This window comes from Citrus sinensis, chromosome 2 (genome assembly GCF_022201045.2).
Source record: "Citrus sinensis cultivar Valencia sweet orange chromosome 2, DVS_A1.0, whole genome shotgun sequence".
In the NCBI taxonomy this organism is placed as follows: domain Eukaryota; kingdom Viridiplantae; phylum Streptophyta; class Magnoliopsida; order Sapindales; family Rutaceae; genus Citrus; species Citrus sinensis.
The window spans coordinates 23,672,158-23,698,058 of NC_068557.1; the positions used below are offsets into that span (position 1 = coordinate 23,672,158).

Genomic DNA, 25,901 nt, shown 5'->3' on the forward strand with positions numbered 1-25,901 from the left:
GTGCTGCCGTTTCGCGCGTGTTCTCTTGGCCCCACCCCCACTTTACTTTAAGCATTTCCTCTTTTGTTTTTTATATTATTTTATCCGTCTTTTGTTTTTTTCTTCTTTTATCTTCTTCTTCTTCTTCTCTTTTTTCTTTCTCACTCTTTTGCAATTGCTTCATTACTTCTCTCCATCGTCAATTTCATCTTCACCAACAACATCATCATCACAATTATCTTCTTCTTCCTCCTATCAATTTTGTTTCTTCTTCTTCTTCAACATCAAAATTTGGTTTCATCTTCTATCTTGTATAATTAAAAGCTAAGCACCCCTTTGACTTGGAATAAAAAAAAATCGAAATCAATACAGGTGTTGTTCTTCATTTTTTTTGGGTTTTTCAGAACAAAAAAAATAGGGAAAACACACTTGGAATAATGGAGAGATCCGGACGAAGTGACAAACCGGACTGGTGGTGTTTGTCGTGACGAGCTGAAGAAAAAGAGGTGGCTGTCGGTAACGATGCCGTTGACGAGAGAGAGTGCCGATGATGCCGATGAAATTGAGGGGAGGAAGAAGATACGAGAGTTTCTGGTGCTAGAGAGATGAGTTGACTGCCGCAAACGTTAAGTTGAAAAGAAAAGAGAAAGTAACGTGGGGGTGAGGCCAAGAGAACACGTGCGAAATGGCAACATAAACTGCCGTTTCTCTCAGGTTCTCTCAGCCTTCCCGACGTTTAGCACTACTCCTAACTTAATTTGACAAGACACCGTCACAAAAAATAACAAGTAAAATAAGAACTAGATCCATTTGTATTTTGACTAATATAATTACTACGAGAGTTTATACTACTGATTCCATTTCACAACAATAGATCTCAAGAATACACAGAATGAGCTCCTAAATAAAATTAAAAATTAAACATTTGAAATTCTGATTTTTCATTTTTGGTGGTAAATTACAAGAATTCCACTAATTATATGAAGGTATTTTACAGTCACACTCATAAAATATTAGAGCCACCACCATACATCGACCAAATAAACAGATTGAGATAAGGAGAGTGACCCGCATATATTCAGCTGGAAGCGGGCGGCTGGAGCTGGGGAAAAAAGATGCGTCGGATGCTGCGAACTGACATTCTCGTCCGACAAGTCGGACATTTGCCCTGAAGACGGATGGCATCGACAATGCAAGATTTACAGAAGACATGGCCGCACTTGGTGGACGACTCTTCCTTCATCGTATCCAAACATATTCCACAAGTGAACCTCACCTCTCCCACCACCACCGCCCCATTCCTTGATTCGCATACCCTACATTTCTGTCATCACCATTCCCTACCTTCAACTTTATTTGCCAATTCATGAATTTTCTTTCAACTAATCATTTTATGATTACAGAGTGGTAAAAGCTTTTTACCATTTATAATCTTGTAGTTAATATAGATTTTTGGAATGCCTAAATTATTAAAATTCTCCGCCGTGGACTCCCTTATTTTATAAATTAATTATATTATTCTTATTAATATATATTCTAATTATAGTGGGTGTTAAGTGGTACTATTGAGTAAATAGTGATTTTACGTACTTTTTAGTTTACCATTTTATCCTTCAGATGAATTAGGAAAAAAAAAAACCACGTCTTGTTCAATGTATTTTTTATGTTAAACTTTAAGAAAACTAGCATTACTCTTTGTAAAGTTAGGCCATTAATATATTTTTACGTAATTTAAGTATGCGTTTTCTTTAATGTAGACATCAACACATCATAAAAGAACTACTCAACATATAAAAATGTAAACTACCAAAATAAGGGAAAAAAAGAAAAGAAAAAAGATAGTATGCGTGTATGCTCACCTCTTTGTCGTTGGAAACTTTGGGGACGTCTTCTATTCCATTGATTGATCGACCTTGAAAAGCTATGTGGCTGCTGTCTACTGTCAATTCAATAACAATCAACGAGAGATATATTGTGATTTCATGTAACATTTATTAATTCTACACGCAGAAAATATGTTCCTCATCGTCAATTTGATTGATCTTTCAACAATAATAAGAGGTGACAAAACAATGAGACTGCCGAGCGTTTTATTAATTACCAGTTCTGGGCCCTAAACGAAGTTCGAGGTCTTCTTCAGTCAAGGGACCAAACGATAGCGGGTGACGTCGTTTTAGCATGGTCTGCCAAAAACACACACCCAAAATCTTAACATATATAAAATTTAAAATTAATATCGGTCATAAAAAAAATTGAACAAAAACTATTATTTTCTGCATAAAAACATGAAACAGCGGGATCAAAAATACTTTGTACTTGAGAAATGAGAACTACTAAGGAGAAGTGAAGATCCAAAGGGTTGAAGAATTTTTGAATTGATTGGAAGAAGAGAGGTAATTAGTAGACTGTAGATTTTTATATATAATAGATGGAAACTATTTTTCTGTATTTTTAATTTTGGTACTTTAATACAAAAACGATATGGGCCAACTAAGTTCTTAAATAAGACAAATCATTTGATTTTTGAGAATTTAATTAGAAACCAACTTACGAGGGACCTTGTAGTTGCCATATCCAATTCATGTTGAAATGAATTACGCCATGTGCCCAAATCCCATTTTGAAAAAATAATTAGATGTTATTTTGAAACATTATGAGTTGCTAGGAAAAAATAAAAAAAAATATAAACGGAAGATATATTGCCATTAGTATGATATTTTGAAAGATTATCGTATATCAATAATCATATTTCTTAACAAGATATTGATTCACTAATTTTGGACCAAAATTAACTTATTTTATTTTGTCAAATTATTTTGTTTCATACTCTGTTTATATCTATTAATTTTTACTACGCACCAAGAAAAAATTATACGGTACGTTGCTGTGTTATTCAAATTCAAGGTTGCATATTAACCACTAAACTGGGTTACTTAAAATGGCCCACCATATTAAATAAAATTTGTAATTGGCCCAAAACTGTGTATGGCATTTTTTTTGTTATGGGATATGTTACGATTTTACTGATATATTTATAATCATAATTTTACTGGGACTCACTTTAAAGCAACTGCGCTGTTGGCGGAACTTAAATACCAAATGAATTTGTGACCAATTATTAGCAGAATTACATATACCTATTATTGTAATTTTACATGAAGATTGATTGATACTAACTAAAGTGAAAACTTTTTTTCTCATAAGAAACTCAAAAGTATTGTGTTGCCTTTAACCCACGGGCAGGTTGGAGAGCTCCAACGGATCCACTTTTAACTAAAGTGACCAAAAATGACAGTAAAATTTTAGCGTTGCCTCAACATTAGACAAAACCACATAAATGGCGTAAGAGGCCGACCTCTTAAATATGCTTGAGAACTAAAAATGAAACCAGAAAGCACATCTCTATATTAAATTTCACCAATAATATTATGCATCATGTCAAGATAAATAATGCAAAAAATTTCAGCAGCATAAACGTTGCCTAATTCTAAGTATATTTTTGCTTCTACATACATAATACATCCTCTCTTGTATTTTATTTGTATGGCAGAAAGAATAATAACAGGGCGTTGCTCCAAATGAAACCTCATCCTCAATTGTAGTTGCAGATGAAATGAAATCTCTGCTTGTTTGGTAAACAATAAAATTGTATGTTAAATAAAATTAGTTGTAGTTACTTGGTTTCTATTTAATTTTTTAATAATTTAAACAATAAAATTGTATGTTAAATAGATATAATCCTACTACACAAAGCACGAGATAATAGTAGTTATAATTCAATTTAATCTTATCAAATCCAATGCAGTCCATACCAAATAGGTCCATTATCAGTTGATTTGGGAGGAGATTAATAATTGAAGATTCTTTTTTAGGTTAAGTAAGTAACAATTATTTAATATTTTTTTCAACAAAATTATTTTTCAATTGATATTTTTATTTACATCAAACTTTGGTGCAATTGTAGAAATATCTTTTCGATAAGAGCCATTTAACAGTGAGGGAGACTTTTAATAAATTTAAAAAAATAAATGATAGTTAGAACGAGAATCATATATAAAAATGATAGTTAGAATGAGAGTCACGTATAAAAAATACCTTAAAAGGTATAATTTTGGTAAACTGCTAATTCGTTAGAACTTTTCTCTTCTTCTTTTTTCTTCAACATTTTATGTGCTTCCAAGAATCTAACAATTGTAGAAGTCCTAGTATAGGAATCTCCTTCTTTCTATATTCAAGGGAGTTTTTTTTTTCCCCTTCATCTTCTAAAACCTAATCACTCATTCAATTTATAGAGTCTGTGATAATAGGGTCTTCTTATTATAAAAGTATTAAAGCTTCAAAAAAGATAATAGTTAGGTAGGTATATCTAAGTAATTAATATTTAGATATGTAATTTTGCGTAAAATCGGGATGGTTAGATTTACTTTTTTGCAATTTTTCTACCTCTGTTAAACATGAGATTGTCTTTTTAATGGTACAAAACAAAAAAAAAAATAGTATTTACATATATAATTTTGCGTGAAATCGAAGTAGTTAGATTTACCTTTGACTTAGATTCCTCTTTCTGTATTACACATGTGACTGTTTTCCATGAAGATCCAAAAGGGAAGAGAAATGTCTATCCAAATAATTAATTTTTAGATATGTAACTTTGTGTAAAATCCAAATGGTTGAAAATTTTTCCCCCCATTTGTGTTATAAGGAAAAAGTTATTTTTATTCCTAAGGTTTAATACAATAACTCATTTTATCCATACTTTTCAAACAATAACCTAAAATATCATTTCGTTAACTCACTGTTAGTGTAAAACCATTAACTAGTAATTCATTAAGGGCAAAATATGATTTTTTATTAAAGTGATACAAACTATATTAAAATAATTTGTTTACACAATTAAATAACACTATAAAATATGTAAAATTCATTAATTTTTTCTTAAATAAAATCAACGATGATATAGTTTGATGTAGCCATTGAATAATTGCCATAAGAAACAAATTGTAATTAACACAATATCTTTAAATCATTGGAAGAAAAACTCAAAAATACCACCAAATTTTATGTACTTGCATGTGTTGAATATCTTCTTTATCTTTAACTCAATTCAAGTAATATACTTATATGAATAAGAAAAAATTGTGATATTTTTGGTACTTAGATTTATGGTTTATACAGCTTTCAGCTGCCAAAATAGAAAGAAGTGAAAAAAGAATTGCTTAAAATAAAAGTTTTTTATTTTTTCGGTATTTTCTATTTGGTGGGATTAGATAAAATTATTTTTAATTATATGTCAATTTTTATTTATTTTTCTAATTTTCTCTTCGATAGAAAATCCTTTTTTACCCTTAATGAATTACTAACAAACGATATTCAATTAACGGTGAGTTAACGGAAGAATGTTTTGGGTTATTGTTTAAAAAGTAAGGATGAAATGGACTATTACATGAAATCCTAGAGATGAGAAATATTTTTTCCCAGTGTTATACATGTGACGGCCTTTTTAAAGATGTGAAAAAAAAATGTTAATAATTTAAGTTAAACACTTTTATGAGTGTAAATTGATTCAATTGGTAAATTTAATCGAAGCAATTTCGTGAAATTTATTTCATAACATTGGTGTGTCAACACATCCAAGCCATCCATACTTCAATCTTAACTTGCGAGTGATCACTTTTGCATACAGATTTGATCGAAATTTGAGAAATAAGCAATCATTTTTACTAATGCCCCATTTGTAATCTCAAGAACTGTAGATTTGGATTACAACATTCAAGTGGAGTGAGTCGTGTTGGTGAAAACGCAGCAATTGATGTTTTGGGAATTAAGTGGGGTTAATAAAGAGAAAATTATGAATGAAAAATTATACCGAAATGCATCAAAGCCGTGACAAGTCAAAGAAACAATAATTTGATTTTACTAAAATCTCTACAGAAACGAAGAGAAAAAAAAAAAAGAAAAGTGGGATTTTTTATATATTCATGCATTTATTTTTTCTTAACAAACAAATTTATCAATCTCACAAGCTCAAAATGAAATCATTTAAATTTTAGGTATATGCTACAAACTCACCAGCCACGGCTGCGGTGCAGGCACGGCATTTGAACACAGAAGGAACAGCTTCATTATCGGCAATGCTGTTGCACCTTGTATGTTGCCACACCTGGCAAATATCACAAGCTACCATTCTCTCCCCATCATCATCCTTAGCCCCACATACACAGTCAACGGTCCAATCATCAGCTCCACCTTCAAACCTCAGCTGCGTATCCAAATCTAGCCCCCAGCCTCTCACCCAAACATCCCCTGCACCCCAAAACACCTGATTCTGTCCCATTTTTATTTCCTTCACGACGACCTTTTCCATCATGCAGTAGGTGTCTCTCAGTGAACATTCCACAATCAGTTTCAGTTCATCAACGGTAACATCCTTTGGCGCCACAATCAACTCAGCCGGCGGCAATGGCCGAGTCAACTGAGTCGCTAACTCGTTGTAGCTCGGCGAAACCCGGCATTTTAATCTCATTAAGTTGTCATCTTCACTTTCTTTAAACTGCCACTCCTTGGCAAAATTCTTGCAGTCTAAGATTGCTCTAGCTGCTAAGCTCACAGTATGAGACTCAGGGTAGCCCAATAGCACATTCTTGTACAATGTTAAAACATCGGCATAAACATCTTGCCCCGGCATCAACGTTGGAATGTGATACTCTGGCTCTGTTCTTGTTTGAATTACCTCTCCATTAGCATCATCTTCAAGAGCGAATTCAGCTAATTTGGTTGCTGGGTTTATTTTGCGATGAACAATTCGATTGTCCAATATGATTTTGTGTATGTGTTTAATCATGAAATCAAGCAGACCCGTGTCGCCAATTTTCTTTCTTGCTTCATCACGCAATTCTCGACGACTAATTTTGGCTTTGCTGTTTGTGCTTGCATTGCGTTGTTCCAGTGTGGTGAAAATTGCCTTTGCTGCCTGCTCAAGCCTTTGAACACCCCATCTACAGTTTGAATTTTCAGTGAGAGAGGTCAGTGAATCGAATTCAACTGGAATTTTGTCGTCGTTTGTTGTTTTTGTTGAGTTGTTTGGAGATAACGCGGCTAGTGCCAAGGCTGTTTTCCTTTGAATTGTTGGTTTCGATGACAAAGAAAGCAAGAACTGAAGCAAATCACTAATGGTGATCAATTGGGTATCGCTTGCATTCATGTAAAGATGAATGATCTTTCCTATAACTCTGCCCCGGCTAGTGTTGCCAAAATCATGAATGATTCTCTTGAGCTCCAACGAACTTAGAATTTGGATTGCTCTATTGTACTTGTGCTCTGTAACTCCAAAGCTACCGTGGCAGAATTTATAATCCCATTTGCCAAACCAAGAGCATCCATATGTAACACAGTGTAACAACCGAAGATCCATACATCTCTTCACTAGAACGTCGTGCACTGATATTTTCCTGAAATAGAAAAACACTTGCCCATGTTCATTTACGATATGAAATTTAAATCTGAGCCCTTTACGGTAAAGTTTGTGTGAAATTTCTTACTGGGTATGGAGAATTGTGCAGAGATGATCAAATAGATTCATGATCTGCTCTTCACAGAGATAGTTTGAGCCGTCTTTGCTTCCACTGATGGAGAGAAGATGGCCAAATCCATTGCAATGGACGACGCCATGCAAGATATGATCACAGTGCTCGAGAGTGTCCATGTTTAGAGGCTTAATCCATTTTTCGTGCTGTGGGATGATGAAATGATACCTTCTTTTGCACACAAAATGGTGACTCCATCCTTCAATTAAGCACAACGAAAAATTACGTCGAACATGAATTCAATCAACACTCAGTCACTCACAAATCCGTAAAATTAAAGAAAATTTCACAAAATTAGTAGTTGATTCAATTGGTAAAAACTTTTATCCCATTGAGTGAATTCAGTTTCCGTTGACTTCAAAAAAGAAAAAAAGGAAAAAGGAATCCCGATGCGAACACTGCTGAATTGAAGTGAAGAACGAAATGGAGGAAAAAGCCTCACCGACGCATCTGCAAAGATTGCAAAAGGGGTGTGAGGACTGTTTGATGCTTTCTTCGAGGGTGTAAAGAGGGAAAACGACGCCGTTGGATTCACTCAAGAGCAAAGTGCACCAAATTGGGTTGTTTTGAACTTTGTAATCTTCTGTGTCGGCGTATTCTCGAAGAAACAATCTTATGTTTTCTCTAAAGGGCCCGCGAAAGTCCAGAGAAAACGTCTGAGTAGCAAAGTTGTTAATATTAAAGATGGCAGGGACTCTTTTCCGTTTCTTGCAGGATTCAAAAATTGTGATCGCCATTCCACAATACACAGAGGTCACGGAGAGAGAAGATCAGAAGAAGAAGAAGAAGAAGTGTGTTTGGGGGTCGGCCATCGTTTGAAAAAACTTTTGAAGAGTGATTTTACAGATGCGTCCTTGCGAGGGCGGGAGATTTTGGAGTGTTGGTTTTGGTGTTGCTTAGTCATTTCCTTAGAATTGGTAACTTACCCCGTTGGTTATCATGCTTCCACAGCAAACACCGTGTGTGGTCTAACAAATACTCTTTTTTTTGTTTGTTAATAGTATTTAATAATTATGATTTTTAAATATATTATAAAATTTTCATTATACAAGTAGTAAATTAATTAAACTTAATTTTCGAACAACAAGTATTATTGTTTATTAAATATTTTACTTAAAAATTTGATAATTACAATCTCATTCTAAAATAAGACTTTAGTGTCCTGTTATGTCTTAATTAAATTAATGTATCGTGTCACAAATTGTCATCTTCAATTACATAATAAAACTTTACTCGAAAGATTTTATTGAAAAAAATGAAACCTGAAAGTTTGTTGATGATGGATAAATTTTTTGATTGGTATTACAAAGTCTTTGCTTGGAGGGAGTAAATCAGGCTCAAATGAATAGAATTTGATGGTATGTTTACTTATTAAAAATGAGAATGAGAATCACGAAAATAAATGATGTATTTATTTGCTTAAATGAGATGTGGAATAAGAATCAAAGTGACGGTTCCGCCTAAAATTAATAATGATTATTAGAATTTCTATTCCCAGTGAGAAGTGGAAATAGAAATCTCATTTCCTAAAATGATCATATTACCCATACTTAAATCTTAAAATTCTTATTTTGACGTTCCTTATATATTATTATAATGATGGTGATGAAAAATTATTATTGTTGATAATAATAATAATAACAATAATAAACTAAAATTAGTTTAATAATTTGTAACAATTCATTATAATTTCAAAATAAATTAAATATATCAATGATAGTACACTTCATTCTGATTTTGATTTCTACAATTAAAATAAAAATTTTATTTTAATTTCCATTCTCTATTTTAATTTAATCAATTTCGATTCTAACTCATTCGGATTACTTATTAATAAATTGTGAAGACAACCACCAAAACGAGCGTGCGGATTAATCGCTACGGATACAATCGTAGCCTACGGGAGCACAGGTAGCCCGTTACCAAGAACGAAAATCGCCGCAATTCTCACTCTAATTTTCTTTTCCGCCTTTTATATTCATTTACAGATTCTACCACATAAAGTTTCTCATTCATTTTGTTTTTGTTCTTCTTATTTCTTGGATTCGATCATACATTCTTGAAATGTCGGTATGCCTTTTTCCCTTTTTCTGTGACACGTTTTGCGACGGACGTGACTTGCTTATTAGATCAATTTCGTTTTGTACTTTCAATTGATATGCCTAGTAAATGCATGAATGTGAAAATACGTTATGTAGCAATATTACCTCTCACTGATCTCTGCATTTTATGTGTGCTGTTGTGCGAACGTTAATGAGAACATAAATGCATGCCAGAGAAAATTGAAGAGCAAACATAAGATTTTGAATCTACAAAGAGTCATTCTTTTTGGGTCCTATTTACTTTTCTCTGTTGAGTTTTAACATTTAGTAACGCGTCATGTGTGGTGGTCATTAAATTAATAATGCACAACCATTTCGATCAGTTCAATGGTTTGCAAATTTTGGAATATTTTTTCTGCAGCAAATTAAATTGAGGGGAAGTTCTCACTGTAGTATGGCAAGATGGAGGAGGATCCTATATCTTTTTTCGACCTAAGGATAAATATTGGTGTTCAAGGGCATGCATAAATTTGTTGGGAAATGTTGGATACATTTTGAACTCTCGTGGGGGTATCTGTAATATAAGGCAAAATTTTGAAAGAAGTTTGTTGTTAGGTGGAATTTTCCTCGTATTGATGTGGAATTGTCAAGCTTGTCATGGCAAGGAACTGGGCTATTATTGTACAATGCTTGATGATGTATCTGACATCTTGTTGCCACAGCATTAGTTCGATGATTTAAATGAATACTACATTGTTTATCTATATACATCAATATTTACGTTGTATTTGTTTCTGTTTCTATTTCATGGTAATTTCCCTTTTTGCTTTATCATGATATTTTGTTCATATAATATGCACAATGTTTCCAGTTAAAAAAATATTAGAAGGAAGTTAGTTCTCTGTGTTAGTAGAATATCCTGGCCAGCTAAAGGTTCTAAAGCTCTCTGTTTTGCTGTTCTACCTCTGGATCACCTGTTTGGGCATTTCACTTACAGGTCCCGACAGACCATACTGGGCAAAGTCTTGCAGCAGTTCCTCTGTCAAATGAGACAACAAATTGGACAATTGGTGTTTCAGAAGTGAGGCAACTATGTTTTGGAAATAGCGTTTGTTGGTTCTATTAACAGTAGTTTTGTTTCATGAGTAATGGTGTTTACTATTATGTTTCTCCTCAAAGGCTCTTATATTTGAATAGTGCTTGCATCTTATCAGCAGCAAATATAGCTTCATATGATAGTAGCAGCAATCAGCTTATGGTATATATGACAGAAAATAAGTAATTGTGGATTTTCCATCTCAAGTGGATATATTGGGTCCATCAATGGGAGCACAGAATTTGCAAGTTAAAGAAGAATTCATATATTGCTGGAAGTCTAAAATCTCTTGTTTCAGTTTAAATCCCTGATATGTTCTTTTTTTTTTTGTTTTGTCTAATAAATTAAAAGATAAAGCTTGTATATTTTGGATTTGGTACTGTGTCTTATATATCTACTTTGCATCTCTGACAGATAAAAACACTCGAGGTTAGCAATGTTTCACTAGTTGTTTCTGAGGAGGATATCAAAGAGTTCTTCTCTTTCTCTGGTGAAATTCAGTATGTTGAAATGCGAAGGTCAGCACTCTTGAACAATATAGCAATGCACTTATTTATTGCAGCCATTCTGAGGAAACATGATTGTATCTTTTGCAGTGAGAGCGACACAACTCAGCTTGTCTATGTTATCTTCAAGGATTCTCAGGGGGCAGATACGGCACTGCTTCTATCTGTGAGTTCATCCAGAATGGTGGTTAAATTTAATCATTACTATTTGAAACCTCTGAGTACCATTTATCCCAAAGCAGAATGTTGCATTATGCATGTGTTTCAAAACGTTTCTAGATATTCAAACACCCCTCTCCATCAAAAGAAAAAGAAAATGAGAAAACTGCAGAAATAATAAGATTTGGTAAAGCATTAAGCTATTGATTTTTTTTTTTAATTGGATATAAATTCAGAACATATTCTCAGTAATGTGTCAGTCCTTTGTTTCGGACATTAGTTGAGTAAGAAAAAAGAGACTTTCTTATGCTAACAGTCTGACCTCAAGGCAACTACACAAGCTTGAAATATACAGTCCTGAGACTCAGATGTATTTTAAAATATTATTGATATTTATAGGGTGCTCCCTTGGAATTTGTTCCTTAACATTTGAATTTCATATATCTTATTTCAGGGTGCCACCATTGCTGGTCTTCCTGTCACTATTACTCATGCCCAAGATTACCAGCTACCACCAGATGCCGTTTCACTGAAAATGGTAAGTTTTGTGGCTGCATAGAACTGTATCTATGCTTCTGCTTGTGCCTTTGCTTCTGATTCTTGGGATTCTTAGGGAGAAACAAAGATTCAATATATACTCTGAGCTTATGATATGCGATTTGAAGAGTTCGCATTTCTAACTTACTTATCTTCAGAGATCTTTTTACTGAGGCATCTGAAAATGTTTACTTGCAAACTGATGCAAAATTAAATATATTTTGATCTGACTGATTTATAGAGAAAAAGATAACTAATATGATATGTTTTATTTATGTACAAGTTTTATTATGAAGCTGCTTGCTTTCTAACTTTTCTAGATCCGGTATGTTGCGTTTGGCACTTCACGAAAACATAGGGTGTACAACCAAGATACAACTACTAATTATGTGCTATAAATCTTGTTATTTTTATAATTGAAGGAGCATGAGCCACCTGAAACTGATTCTGCTGTTAAGAAGGCTGAAGATGTGGTAAGCACCATGCTTGCAAAGGGCTTTGTCTTGGGAAAGGATGCCATCAACAAGGCAAAGGCCTTTGATGAACAGCATAAATTGACATCAAATGCGTCTGCCACTGTTACATCCATTGACCAAAAGATGGGCTTGAGTGAAAAGCTAAGTGTGGGCACAGCTATAGTCAATGAAAAGTTGAAAGAGATGGACGACCATTTTCAAGTTTCCGAGAAGACGAAATCTGCCTATGCAGTTGCTGAGCAGAAAGCAAGCAGTGCAGGATCTGCAATCATGAGTAACCGTTATGTACTAACAGGAGCTACATGGGTTACAAGTGCATTTAGTAGAGTCACAAAAGCGGCTGAGGATGTGAGCATGAAGACCAAGGTGAAGGTTGAAAAGGCTGAAGAGGAGAAAAAAGAGGGCATTAACACCAAGAAGGCAGAGATAATCAATGACCTTGCACTGGCTAATTCTGTCAAGTCTCCGGAAGGAGATCCTCCTCTGGCTCCAATTGATTCAACTGATAGTAAGCTTGGAAATATATGATTGATTTGAGGTTTCTTGCATACCCTTGAATACTTCTGATTTTCTTGTATGATAAATTTTACAGCGGTGCTTTCATAAACTTTCTGCTTCTTGTACTCAATATTAGACGCAGAATTTCTTACTATCTTCCAAGAGGAACGACTTTATTTAATATGTAGTTTGTGTTTACCGTTTTATGTACATATATCCGTGCAAGTGCCTGTGTATTTTAAGTTCATAGAGATTTTCATGTAAGGATAACCCAAAAATCCATTTGTAGAATGCTGGCTATCCGAATTTAGCTAAATGTCAAAGCTTCCTTGCTCACTTCATTGTCTGTATGAAAACCATACGCTTTTACTCGTGTAAAATGCAACACGATTTCGGAACTGGTAGTAAAAGTTTATAATATGGCCTAGCAATACATGAACAGCCTTGGATGATACTGGTCTAACTAATTGCCTGAGGCAACGTTATTTAAAATGCACACGTACTAAGGGAAAAGAATTTGGTTAAAGGTTACTTTTTGAAGAAATGCTAGGTCACTTTGCAAAAGTTGCAATGACCTTACAAGAACTATATGCATATCACATACTATGCAGGCAACAAATATATAGGTTTTTTCATTGAAATAGGCAAAATTTGATGTTATTATCAAGTTGATGTCTTACTCAGGTTTCTTTTCCATCATAAGAAATGTTTAAACTAAATGTTAGAACATTTGGGCAGCTGTTCTTTTAAAACATAGTAAACAAGTGTGTTCAGCACTTTGCTGGTGATAGTAACCATGGTCCATGCATTGATCATCCATAGATCGGAATGAGTGGTTTAGTTGCTAGCTTAGCTTCTGTGAAACTCAAATCTCATCAATTTATGCACTATATCTAATAGCTCCGAGGATTACAGATTCAGAGAGCGTTTGGCAGCGCAGCTGCCCCAAACGGACCCTCAGTCATCTCAATCTAATTCAAAGTATTACAGCCCCAGGGGGACCAGCAGAGCAGCCAATATAGGATTGTACATATATCTAGAATAAATTCGCTGGAAAAGAATCCTAGGAAATATCTTTTCTCCTTTTGAAAATGAAATGATCAAAAAAATGTCAGGCAACATAAGAAGGACTTTTCTCTGCACGATCCTGTCACTATTGCTTACTTGGTAACGAACTTGCCATTGAAAGACTTCACCCAAATTTTGGGCATTTCAAAAGAACTAGAGTTGTGTCTTCAAGTACATACTTTTACCTACTATTTAATGAACACTTTACAACAAGCATCATTTACTGTTTGAATTTTAAAAGAATTGAAGTTCTTTTACCTAGCTATGATTGAGTGGAATCTATAAAAGGTTGCCTTTGTACCTTTCTCCCATGCCCTTATGATGAGTGAACAAGAAAAATAAATGTCAGCAAACAGAAGTTGATGTTTGGGGTCATTTCAGGGTTCTTTGCTAGCTTACATACTGTACCAACCACTCCAGGCTCTGATAAAGTTTACAGATTATCAGTGAACTTATTAACTTGAAAAAAAAAAAAAACAGCAATCACAAAATATCTGGACTTGGTGATTTTGTTATATTGCTGCAATTACCGAATTAATACTCTCAACACACATGAGAAAGTCATAATATGGGATTATTTTGATACCTTTATGCAATCAGGTAGATCATTTTCTTTTGTTCTGACATGAATCTGCAAAGTTAGATAAGAGTAATCAGAATGTAAAAGAGTGACTGTGTGGATGGACCAGTTGGTCCATATTAAAGCAGAAAAAAAATGGAATACTGGTGACTAAAAAGGACAATATTTCATCATTTACCAACGATAGATTGAAAATTGAATCGTTTTGAAACAACAATATAAGAGTAGCCATTTTGAATGCTTTGTAGACAACAAATAGTTTCATAGTATGGTCTCCAGTCACCCCTGAATCAATGATAATGGCCTCAACTATCTTCTATTTCATGAGATTTAAAGTTCAATGTCTTTTTTTATTTTTTTCTTTCTGGATCTTTCGGGTTAGTATTTTTACCTCAATGACTCTGTGGTAGGATGTATCCTGATGGCTTTCTAGCAAAGCCAGAATGACAAGTGCAGCTGCAACAGTTGAGGGCCAATAGCTCAGGTGCTCATGATCTGAGAGAGCCAACACTGCTAGGTACTTGGCCTTCTTATCCACCCCTGCATCAGCTTTGGCGGCTTTCAGGTAGAACCTACATTTTCGACAATTTCCCAACTGGACTAAGAATAAAATAAATGGATCTCTATCAAGCTCTTTGACTGAGGATAGTTTATAGACTAAGAAGGAAAATCAAAACAACTATGATATTCTCAACGGTAAACTAAAGTTAAACATCCATCATCCTATGAATATACTTGGGAGGAAAGATCCACACCATAGGAAATTATAGATAGTAGGGAGGAAGCACTGGAAGTTGAGGACCTCCTGCACCAGCCATTCCATGGCCACCACTTCACATCTGCTATAAACGTTGTTCCCTATGTAGAAACTTTTTTGCCGCACACTGAGCCATAAAAAAAAATTTCAGTACAGCTATCTCCATCCAAATATTTGACATATTAAAGTAGGCACAAATTATTCATATCTTTTGATCTTAAAAATTCTATAGGAAAAAACGGCAGAGAAAAATGTCATCACCCGTTGTAGGGCTGATTTTCTTCAATTCTGGTGGCCAATGCAAGACAAGCTACTCCAACAATTTGAAGATTCCTTTTGATTTTGAAGAATCCCCTGCTCAGAAACCGATCGAGAAGGCTAACCCCAAGGAACATTGTCTCCTGGTGTAACTCCTTAGCAGTACATTGCTGCTAATCCAAAGTAACATGTTCTGATCAACAACTGATAATTAATGAAGAAAGAAAATCAATTGAACAACTGATATTTCGCTTTGTTGATACTAAATGCCAATCCAAGGCCTTGTAAATTCGAGATAATAAACAGTCAAACACTTCAAAATATACCCGCAAGAGAAAAAAAGAAGACAAAGAATCTGATTTAAAAGCTCAAAGCAATTAATCACTTTTGCGAGCAAAATACATTGAATATTTTAAATTCATGTAATCTCGTTGTTTTCTACTTTATCTATTTTCTTTACGTTGAGATTTCTACATGTCAAACACTACCTTGTGAACTAAACTATTTCACATTAATTGTGGAAGGGCTCGTGATGAGTTTATAAATGCAAGAAAAAAATCTTCCTTGAACTAATTTTTGGGTTTGAGAGTAGTTAAAGACCACTTAATATATAAAAAGTCCACAAGAATATAGGCTTGCCCAACAAACTTAACAAAATAGTGGAGCTTTTAACGTCCCTCTAACATCATTCTAACACTCCTTATACCCTAAGTTTAATTTATAAAATATAACTAATATATTAAAATTGATTATCTTCCCCTAATTTTTTTACTTAAAAAATGTATACTTTTATTTATAAAATACATATAAAATCTAAAACCTTGAAGTATTTTCTTCCAATTTTATAGTTTTATTTTCGTAACTTTAAACCATTATAATTTTCTCAAAAAATATTTTTTTATTAGAACTAAAGTGTAGATATAAATTATGAAATGGAGTCAATGTAAAATGTTAGTTAAACAAATAATTTATTTAAGTATTTAATTAAATTTCAATTTAAAAAATAAGAAATAAATTAGATTGTATTTAGTTGTTTAAATAATTTCAATTAAAATGGAGTTCTATAAGAATTTTGATGAGTAACAAAAAGTCTACTTTCCACCAAACTCTCGGACTAGATGCCATTGGCGCTCTCCCCGGAGTCCACTCAGCTAGGAGGAAAATGCTTTAAAATCACCTACATACACCAAACCACGTGCTACTACTTTGTCACGCAGACCTCTCCATCACTCATGAAGCAGGGTAAAGATTGAATTGACAAAAATACCCTAACACGGACACGGTGCCATGCCTTTCGCGCTCTCAAGTAGGAGGATAAAGCCAGCCTAGTTTGCAAATTATAACAAACACTGTGCACCACCTCTACATTCTATTACGTGCCACAGACTGAATGGACACAAAATTTTTTTTTCGTGAAAACCGTCACCGTATGTTTTGTTTGTTCCCTGCAACAGAATCTACTTGCTAACAGTGTTCTGAAGGGTAGGCTGTCCAGGCCCAGTGAAAATACGATTAAATTGAACTTAAACCAGGCGATTAATTACGTAACAGTAAGGACGCGAATCACTAGTCATGAGTCAAATGTAATCACCTCTACGATCCAGTGGACCATCTGAGACCGTTGTTCGCGTATGAGGTCGCCGTACTCTGTACCGGAAAAGTATTCCTCGGCGTAGTCGTACAAAAACGTTTGCCTTCGCTCTCTTTCACGAAACCTTTGGTAGCTCTCTTCGTCTTCCTCATCTTCGAACCTCACAAACTGAAGATTAAAAAGTTCACAGTAAAAAAATGAGAATAATTAAGAATTAACTCGGTTGAAAATCACGCATTTGCACGTTTGATAACGGCGAAATTTCAAAAAAATTAAGCAGTAATGTAAGAGAATAGTCAAATTAACTGAATAAAACCAAAAGTATTTGTTTCATCGATTATGCAGTTTACACAGAAACCAATAGGAATATTAAAATATTGATTAAAAATATAAAAATGAGAAAATAAAAACAACCTTAACAAAATGAGACTAACACGAAGGATTAATTATGTTTAGCTACGCTGCTACTAAGAAAAAATTAAAGAAAGCAAACAGAGATGAAGAATTTAACTTACTGTAGACGGCTGATTCTCTTCTTGAACGAGAAAACACTTTCTGGAATCTAGAGGAACAGAGGACCTAGAGAACTGCTTGCTAAACTCATGGAAGAGAGAATAAGTAAGCGATGGAGGACTGTTATCGCCGGTCGACCGTTCAGAAAATTCGCTTCCAGAATCAAAGAAAATCGACGGCGTGTAATCCGAGAAACCGAGGTCAGAGTTCTCCGGGAATATGTCGAATTGCAGCTCAGAAAATGCATTCTCGTGACTTGACGAGTACTGAGATGTGTTCTCATAAGAGAACTGCTCCGTACACGCGAGATCCGAATCAAATTTAGAGCTCCTCGTCTCTTGCTCGACAACGGACTCCGATTTTGAAACGATGAAATTCGAATCAACGCCACCGTTTTTTGAAATATCGGAGAGTTCAAGTTTTTCTTCTACTGCTCTGCTTTCACTTAGCTTCGCCACGGAGCAAGATTCAACACCAGAGCTTATTGAAGCGACGTCGTTGTTGTCCTTGCACACCGGATTTCGTTCGAAAGACGAAATATCAGATCGTGAATTGTCGTTTGGTTCAACTTTCTTGAACTTACAACTTATCTCTCCAAAAGCAGCTCCAGAATTTGATAGAACACAAGACGACTCACTTGCTTCAACTTCATAAGCTTTGGTTTCGTTCTCCATCTGACGCTTGTAATACGACCTCGTGATCCTCCGAAACGGCTCGTCGCCTTGAATCTTCTTCGTCGTTTCATTAGGTTCAATTACTTCTTCGAACTGCCTCTTCTTGATGTTTGAAGAAACTTCGTCGCCGAAATGAGAGCAGGAGCTCGAATCGACGGAGAATTCCGAGAAGCTTTTGGTGGTCTTGTTTTCACTGAACACAATCGGAGAGATCTTCGAACGTGGAAGACGAAATCGCTTTGATCGGAGCTTCTTCTTGATGAACGGCTTTGATTTGATCATCTTTGCTCTCAATTTTAAATTCAAATTTGAAATGAAAATTTGCTTGAGATTAAGAAGAGAGGGGGGGAGGGGGCTAGTGCTGAGTTGTATTGACTGTAGAGTGTTAAGTTCGCGCGAAGAGGTTGTGGACGTTGAAGGCGATAGTGCGTGGTGGCGGGGCTTATTATACGCTGCGTGGGGACCACGTGAAGAGTCAGTTTCTCACGCACGTAAACGGTGAAATTAGTTAGTGTAGGGACGATCTATTTATTGAAGAATTTAGGCGAATTGGGAAAGTCCACGTCAGCATAATGCAATGGCGAGAGGTCTAGATTCTGACTTGGGCCACCTATGGGTGAAATCAATCGTCAGGCTGTGTCTGCGTTCGGGAGTTCATTTATGGCAATTCCAAAACTCAGATTAATTAAAAAGAATGCCTTTTTCTACTAAAAATAAAAGGTTATTTACCAAATTTACTGCACCAATTTATTGGTGTTACGAAATTATCGTATCAATAGGAAAATGATAAAGTCAATAATATATGATGCAATAAATAAAAAAATGTCATTTTAATTTGAGATTATCAAATCTTATTATCCAAATCATACAAATTTGTGGGTGGTAATTGGCTCGAATGATATTAGACAATTAATCTTAGAATGTTATGAATCTAGCATCGTTTTGTATTTATGTGCTTCTAATCTAAGGAAGACGCCGCATTGACAAAGTTGAACTTTTTCTATTTGGGCCAAACGAGCGAGAATCAGTAACTTGTCATCTCTTCGTCTTGTCTACAGTTACAGGCCTTGTGGATCTCTTCGTCAGTCCAGGATTTGAGTCCAATCGAAACTGACCCGAATGTTGCCGGACTATTATTATGTGCAACGACCAATTTAACTTGGCAGTACCTGCCTCTCAAATTCTAAGACACAGGCAATACTTCGATTCCTGTAACAAAATCAATCTGAGAGCATTCAGCAGCTCGATTTGCCAATTCATTTCGCAGTGAGTCTCTCGTCCTGTTTTCCCTTTTTTCTTAGAAATCAACTAGGGTTTCTTTACTCCTCTTCTGAGCTTCTATTTATCATCTTTGAATTATTTGATTATTTGGGTTTGTTTTGTATCTTAACTGAGATTCAATTATCTTTAGGGTTAGTTGGTCAGTTTAAGTGTAATCGTCAAATGAATTAAAAAGAAGCTTTAAACTTGATCAGAAACTGAAGTAAATAGGAATTTAGCTTCCATTTTGCTTATTTTGGCTTCCGTAGCATTTCACTAAACCAAGTAGTGTTCTCTAGGTGTAGTGTTTGCAATGTATCTGAAATTTGCTTCTGTTAGTGGACTTATATTACCGTTTAAGGGGTAATTATTTTGCTAAAAGAGATTTAAAATGATGAATGCTATTGCCTGTTTTGTGATTTCCTAAGTATTGGCATTAAGAACTCTGAAACCGATGAGTTTATTATTATTTGTAGCTATTTCTGAGATAATGCCACCCAGTTTATTTTGAATCTTTTTAACATTTTGTATACCAATTTGAAGAAAAACTATTGTGCCAATGAAGGATTTCAAGATCATATTCTTTCTAAATCTTCTTTTGTTATCCTTGGTTATGCATTTAATATCTCTGATTAACAGGATAGTCTCTTATGTTGTATCACATTTTCTCTGTTTTCTGTCTAGGTTTATGAATTGGAAAACTTATGGGTTTGGCATCGGCTGGCACTGCTACTGATGGTATGCAATTATGCATATTTGACTTGAGAAGGGGACAAAATGAAGGGCAGGAGCTAGACAAGATTTTGTTTTTCTTCCCTGCTGATTTGCCCTTTTCAACACAACTTTCTGTGATAGGACTCAGCGAAGGACTTATCACATTTACAAGGTCAGTGACCATCTTGATTGCAGATTTTGTGAATAAGAGCTAAAGACATCTTGAAATTTTTTTAATTATGCTTTAGTTGGAATAATTATGATATTTGGGATTAATTGTAAAGATCAGGTTATTAGATTTTATTTAATAGTGAAAGATAGATTTAGGTATGAATTTGTTTCTAGTTGCTACATAGCATGTTCTTGTCAAGAGAAGATGCATTGTATACTCTAACCAGTCTAATACGTATTTTTTGGCTATCACCAATTCTAGTTGGCATACGATCTCTTTCAATTTTATTGGAAAACCAATGAAAGGATTTTGTTCCTGTATTTCGTTTTAGCATGACTGTAATTCAAGTAGTTTGGTTGTTTTGAGGCATATAACATTAGCGTTATGCAGAATTTTCTCACCGGAAGCTGCATGTGAAATCATAGAAGCCGAGAGGCACTCTCATGTTTTCTATGAAGCAGAAACAGATATCTGGATGGTGATGGTAGGATAACCGTTTCCTCTAATAATCCATGTAGTGACAATGATTACATGCTCTGATCAATTACTCTTTACATTATGATAATTATGCTGAAATGTTATATCTGTTTGCATATCCTGATTATTGTTTTATTGCCATTTTGTTTAAATGTTTTATCTCTTGGTTGGTCCTTTATTTGTGTATCCTCTCTAGGGAAACTAATTTTTATCATAAGCTTTTATTATTAATTCCATTTGCAGTTTTGCTCTCAATTCTGGTAATCTTTGAACTATATAAGACTTTTAACAGCCTGTTTGGAATTATAAGTTACTTAGACAATTCACAGTGTGAGTTATGATGTTCTCAATCATCATGATGTCTTCATTCAGAATTTTGTTAGCGTATATTAGACATTTGTCTTAGCATTAGGTCTTGCAGGTAGATGTGGTTTTATAACAGGAAATGAGTTCTTCTGTCTACCTTCTGGCTGAAACTTTATATATAGAGTGGTAAACTTACTGTTTTTAGGATAATTTGGCAACAAGTTCTAGCTATATCATCAAATCTTCTTCATTTCTTTCTTCAAATCATAATTGATTTAAGACAAGTACATGTATGCCTTGATCAGTCTGTAATTTTAGATTAAGGGATTCTAACCTGTTCTGTAACTTCTTGAAGGTGGTGGAGAAAGGTAAGGATTCAGATGCCATATGGCGCATTGATGCATTACGCAAGGTTCTTAAGGAAGTTCACTCTCTTTTTGTGATGTTTTATGGATCTATAAGAGCAATGCTTGAGAAAGACCCTAGTGGTGGACTAATACGATCTCATTTGTACCCTTTCATCATGGATTATCTAAGTGGTAATTAATTCTGCAATCAACTGGCCTCTAAAATTACGTTAGATCATTGTTCTGCTGTCTTTGGTTCAACATATTTCATTGTTAAGTCACTAATTGTCAGCATTCCAAAAACGGTCTCCCTTGGATAACTGCTGCTGGGGTAATGCTGAAGTTGCTGTATCAAATGGCCTCTATTGGACTTGTTCTACCGAAGCATTGCTGAAGTTGCTATATCTTGTTCCTTATATGTAACTTTTCTCTTTGAGGCAGATTTTCCTGTTGGGAAGAAACTCCAGTTACCCTCATTCCGTGACTGTTTGAAGGAGCGTGGAACTGTACAAATGCTGACCATGGGGCGGGAGGCTGCGATTGAAGTTCAGGTTTGTCTTCAGAATCATATATATAATTGAGTCATATTCAATCGTCAGATAGAAAAACAAGCAGCATTTTAGTCAAATTTCTTTAGTAACTCTCAAGGACTTAAGTTCAAAAACCTCATATTTTCTCCAACTATAATCTTCCTAATAGTTAAAGTTTATTTTATTGTTCCTTTGATACATGATCGACGGATTGAAGCATAACGGTGTGTGTTAACATGATACAAATTGTAATCTTATGGCTTATAAGTGAAACATTGTTTATTTTCTTGTTGGTTAATAGTTCTGATTATTAAATTTGATATTTGCAGTCACTTGTCAGTGTACTGGATTCTTGTGCTGGGAACTCATCTTGCTACTCAATGATTTTATTTCACGATCTTCTGGTGTCCACAACACTTTCTCCTGTATGGTTTGATCTCCAAAGCCCAATTGGGTTGACAATATCTGTCTTATTCTATGTCAATCAATATTATCCTTTAAGTTTAAGAAATACCTATTGAATTTCTTCTCATAGAATAGTGATAGGGTCCATTTTGGGGGTATTCTCTTTCATAATTGCTAATCTCCATTGCATTCTGTTGGTCAGGATGACACCATAAACTTATTTACATATGCTGTTCTAAGGTTAAGCCCAAATGCTCTATCCTCGGGAGTAAATTCCTGGTCCTATATACGCAGAGGAAGTACCTCATCTCATTTTGTGTCAGGGTCTGCCTTGACCCACTCTGGTCCTGTTTCGGAACAAATTTATCATTCAAGTGATACCTCACCTGTCGGGAACAACATTAATCGTGTTACACGGGCTCTACAGCATGGTAAGTGGTACAAGGGGAAGGATGGTTTTCTTGTCACTGATATATGGGGTGTGGACGTTGGTAGCTTGGTTTGTGCCACCCCAACAGTTTGGCTTCAGCAGACTGAGGAGGCAATGTATCTCTGTCCTTATCAGTTCAAAAGCCTTACTTTAATCCTTCTCATTCCCGTTTCCTCCATCCTTAACGGAGAGCAAGGTGTTGCTTTGGTAAAGCAGCAACTTCTTGAAAACGTGAGTTCCCTACTTTTGTTTTCAGCTGATGATCGTTTTTCACAAATGTTTATTCTTCTCGTACGCACTGTCATTTCTCAATCAGGCATCACTTAAGATATTAAAAGTTGAAGAGAAACTATCAAAAGGATGGGGTGGTGAGAATGCATATCATGTTAGTGGGTATCGATACTTGCTTGTAGATGGTGACAGAAATGTATCAAGGGCATCTCCGCCAGGAAAAGTTACTACTTTAGCAAAGGTAAAGTGCACTCTATGGTGTTGCTTTGTGACAATAGATTGCCTTGTTATATTTAACACATGAGATTGGATCCATTCTATCATCTCTAGCAAAATTCTTATGGCATTTGGCAATACCATGTAAAATGGGATATTGTAGCCCTGTTTCTAATCTGCAGAAGAATTTCTTTGAGATGATATAAGATGTTCAAGTTGGTTTAGTAATTGTGTTGTGGCGTGGCAGGAATCACTACTTGCCTTAAGCAAACTCAGAGACGAGGTAGATTTGGAAAAAAGTAGAGCAAAACGGGATAATGCTGGTTGCGAGAAAGATTTGGAAGTAAGCATAAGAGCAAAAAATAATGCTTGGGCTATTGCTCGAATTACCGGAGGGAAGGAGCTGTATATGGTTCTAGAAAAAGCCAGTGAAACACTTCTTTATGCCTCTGATGCTGTTGAGAAGTTTAGCAACAGGTAGTGTATTTCTCTCACAATTTCGTAATGAATGTTTTGCAGTGTTGTTATCATCATCATGATTCGGTTGGGTTAACTTTGTTGCTACTGTTAGTACTCTGTTAAGAGTTTCATGATCTTAGAGAAGTGGAATATCAACTGTAAGCAAAGGATACTGTTAGTATGAAAATCATTTACCAATATGGGGCAAAACCCTTCTAGCCATTCTCTCATCTCATTGGACTGATCTGTCCCATGTAACTCGACCAATTGTGAATTGAATATTACTTCCTTGACTTTGTTCTAGTTAGATTTCAGTTTGGAATGAATAGGATAAATTCCGCTATAAGGCCTATCTAGCAACAGTGCTGAATATATTGACAATCAATTACTAGATTTCTTAATGTTTAATTTTTTTTTGCTTTGATATGTTTCAAGTTGGATCGATGATCTCTAATCAACACGAGATAAAGTTACATTGTGCCTCGATGAATTATGCAGGTACTGCAACGGAGCATTTTCCTTGGATTAAAGATAGAACTTTCTCATCTCCAGCATAAATGCTCATAAAATTAAGATGAAGGATGCATTTAACTAGTCGGAGTATTCTTCTATTTTCGGATTCTTATGACAAGGAAATATTAGAGGAAACAATTTGGATCTGTTGTATATAGAGCTATCTGTTTGTTTCAGTAAGAATTATTTTTTATAAATTGAGAAATTGATTATTTTTTATAAATCTAAAAGGTCGTTTAGTGGCGTGCGTTAAAAATGACTAAGGTGCCTCTGGTATTGTTTTGGAAATGGTATTTTTGTATTTGTTTAATAATATAGGAATGATTAATTCTTGGTGAACTTGAAAATGTGTTTGGTAATTTACTTTTAAAATGATATTCAAAAAAATAAAAAATAAAAAATGTGTTTGATTGTTTATTTAAAAAATTGGAGACAAATGAAAGAGAGGAAAAAGTAATTTTATTCTAATGAAAGAGTATTGATGGAGCTCATTAAATATTAACTATTATTAGAAAAACATCAATTTTTTTTCTTTAGAGAACTTGTATTTAAGGTAATATCACATTAATTTGTGAAAATCACATAATTATTATAACAATCAGGATCAATTTAATTTTTTCGTTAATATGGCTGGTGCGATTTTATATTCTTTTTTTTTTTAAATTTTAGTTCGGTTATTCTACAATAAAATGTTTAGGGAAAATTACCTATCTATCCACCTTTATAAATCCATCATCAAAACTCAACATATGATGAAATTTTTTTACCATAAATCCATAATAGCCGCATGTAGCAATTATGGACCAAATTACCCTTAAAACAAACTTAACAAATCCAAACAACCAAAATCTATGGCATCCAAAACTTCCTCCAACAACTAAAAACTATGCTCCACAAAACTCCCACCATCTCACCTCTCATCTCACAACGGCTGTTACCAACCACTGAAGACAAAATCAATCAACAATTAAAAAATAATCAAGAAGAGATTTGGGTTATTGTGTTTAAAATTAGATTGTGAGATGGAGTTTTATGTGTGGGTTTTGTAGAAGAATGCCTTTGACAATTTTATTACAATATTGGTAGATATTTACTTAAAGAGTAATGATAGAGGCATAAACTCTTGTACAAATTTATTTTGTACATACTCATGTGGCATGATAAGATTGGTTGAATTAAATATCACTTGGCCCACATGATTTGTTTTTATTATTTTATATTTTTATTCAACTAATGAATTAATGCCACGTCGGTTTGTACAAGATAAATTTGTACAAGAGTTTGTGGCTCTATTATCACTCTTACTTAAATGAGTCCATAAATTAGGTGCATGTTACTGTTATGGTAAGAAATTGTGTCCTGTGCCTAATTTTGAAAATGAATTTATAAAAGAAGCTAGATAGGTTGATTTCCCTAAAGTAAACCCGAGTCTACTTGTATTTTATTTTATTTTATTTTAAAAAAACAGAGTTATTGTAACTTACGGGCCCTATATTTCCAAAACGGGCCATCGCCAGATATATC

The 25,901-nt window shown here is 34.5% G+C and overlaps 4 protein-coding genes across 9 annotated transcripts; 2 read left to right on the forward strand and 2 right to left on the reverse strand.

The window, feature by feature from the left end:
- Positions 1–6,025: 6,025 nt before the first annotated feature.
- On the reverse strand, positions 6,026–7,681 carry LOC102628688 (PHD finger protein At2g01810). The gene is made up of 2 exons (XM_025094968.1): positions 7,518–7,681; positions 6,026–7,427 (listed from the first exon to the last, which is right to left on the reverse strand). Exons 1-2 carry the CDS (start codon positions 7,679–7,681, stop codon positions 6,026–6,028), a joined length of 1,566 nt encoding a protein of 521 aa, XP_024950736.1.
- A 1,733-nt stretch (positions 7,682–9,414) lies between these two features.
- LOC102628386 (binding partner of ACD11 1) lies at positions 9,415–13,086 on the forward strand. 3 transcript variants are annotated; one of them, XM_052432019.1, is made up of 6 exons: positions 9,415–9,473; positions 10,602–10,685; positions 11,115–11,218; positions 11,297–11,372; positions 11,820–11,903; positions 12,325–13,086. In XM_052432019.1, the coding sequence occupies exons 3-6, from the start codon at positions 11,211–11,213 to the stop codon at positions 12,904–12,906; spliced, it is 750 nt and encodes a 249-aa protein (XP_052287979.1). In that variant the 5' UTR covers positions 9,415–9,473; positions 10,602–10,685; positions 11,115–11,210; the 3' UTR covers positions 12,907–13,086. The 3 variants fall into 3 exon arrangements, with proteins under 3 accessions (XP_052287979.1, XP_006469330.1, XP_052287975.1); XM_006469267.4 differs by lacking the exon at positions 9,415–9,473 and adding an exon at positions 9,483–9,632; XM_052432015.1 differs by lacking the exons at positions 9,415–9,473; positions 10,602–10,685 and adding an exon at positions 9,483–9,632.
- A 658-nt stretch (positions 13,087–13,744) lies between these two features.
- On the reverse strand, positions 13,745–18,743 carry LOC102628098 (cyclin-SDS). Of its 3 annotated transcripts, none has more exons than XM_052432005.1 (7): positions 17,646–18,743; positions 17,131–17,298; positions 15,543–15,712; positions 15,280–15,408; positions 14,916–15,096; positions 14,531–14,575; positions 13,745–14,367 (listed from the first exon to the last, which is right to left on the reverse strand). In XM_052432005.1, exons 1-7 carry the CDS (start codon positions 18,597–18,599, stop codon positions 14,335–14,337), a joined length of 1,680 nt encoding a protein of 559 aa, XP_052287965.1. In that variant the 5' UTR covers positions 18,600–18,743; the 3' UTR covers positions 13,745–14,334. The 3 variants fall into 3 exon arrangements, with proteins under 3 accessions (XP_052287965.1, XP_006469329.1, XP_052287967.1); XM_006469266.4 differs by having other exon boundaries at positions 13,747–14,367; positions 15,543–15,709; positions 17,646–18,742; XM_052432007.1 differs by lacking the exons at positions 13,745–14,367; positions 14,531–14,575 and having other exon boundaries at positions 14,954–15,119.
- Positions 18,744–19,423: 680 nt separating this feature from the next.
- On the forward strand, positions 19,424–24,636 carry LOC102611041 (vacuolar fusion protein CCZ1 homolog B-like). 2 transcript variants are annotated; one of them, XM_006469211.4, is made up of 11 exons: positions 19,424–19,583; positions 20,262–20,463; positions 20,854–20,947; positions 21,602–21,785; positions 21,886–21,924; positions 22,035–22,144; positions 22,453–22,548; positions 22,731–23,189; positions 23,275–23,430; positions 23,653–23,882; positions 24,363–24,636. In XM_006469211.4, the coding sequence occupies exons 2-11, from the start codon at positions 20,282–20,284 to the stop codon at positions 24,391–24,393; spliced, it is 1,581 nt and encodes a 526-aa protein (XP_006469274.1). In that variant the 5' UTR covers positions 19,424–19,583; positions 20,262–20,281; the 3' UTR covers positions 24,394–24,636. The 2 variants fall into 2 exon arrangements, with proteins under 2 accessions (XP_006469274.1, XP_006469275.1); XM_006469212.4 differs by lacking the exon at positions 21,886–21,924.
- Positions 24,637–25,901: the final 1,265 nt, after the last annotated feature.

What these genes read in the sequence shown, in the direction of transcription:
- LOC102628688 (XM_025094968.1), bottom strand. Translation starts at nt 7,681, where the DNA reads ATGGACACTCTCGAGCACTGTGATCATATCTTGCATGGCGTCGTCCAT. An exon ending in TGCACAATTCTCCATACCCA is followed by an intron (nt 7,428 to 7,517) that starts GTAAGAAATTTC and finishes TTTCTATTTCAG; the next exon opens with GAAAATATCAGTGCACGACG.
- LOC102628386 (XM_006469267.4), top strand. An exon ending in CAGTATGTTGAAATGCGAAG is followed by an intron (nt 11,219 to 11,296) that starts GTCAGCACTCTT and finishes TATCTTTTGCAG; the next exon opens with TGAGAGCGACACAACTCAGC. An exon ending in ATACGGCACTGCTTCTATCT is followed by an intron (nt 11,373 to 11,819) that starts GTGAGTTCATCC and finishes ATCTTATTTCAG; the next exon opens with GGTGCCACCATTGCTGGTCT.
- LOC102628098 (XM_052432005.1), bottom strand. Translation starts at nt 18,599, where the DNA reads ATGATCAAATCAAAGCCGTTCATCAAGAAGAAGCTCCGATCAAAGCGA. An exon ending in TGGTCCACTGGATCGTAGAG is followed by an intron (nt 15,713 to 17,130) that starts GTGATTACATTT and finishes ACTTTGGATTAG; the next exon opens with CAGCAATGTACTGCTAAGGA. An exon ending in CCTACCACAGAGTCATTGAG is followed by an intron (nt 14,576 to 14,915) that starts GTAAAAATACTA and finishes CTAACTTTGCAG; the next exon opens with ATTCATGTCAGAACAAAAGA.
- LOC102611041 (XM_006469211.4), top strand. Translation starts at nt 20,282, where the DNA reads ATGGGTTTGGCATCGGCTGGCACTGCTACTGATGGTATGCAATTATGC. An exon ending in GGACTTATCACATTTACAAG is followed by an intron (nt 20,464 to 20,853) that starts GTCAGTGACCAT and finishes AGCGTTATGCAG; the next exon opens with AATTTTCTCACCGGAAGCTG. An exon ending in CAGATATCTGGATGGTGATG is followed by an intron (nt 20,948 to 21,601) that starts GTAGGATAACCG and finishes AACTTCTTGAAG; the next exon opens with GTGGTGGAGAAAGGTAAGGA.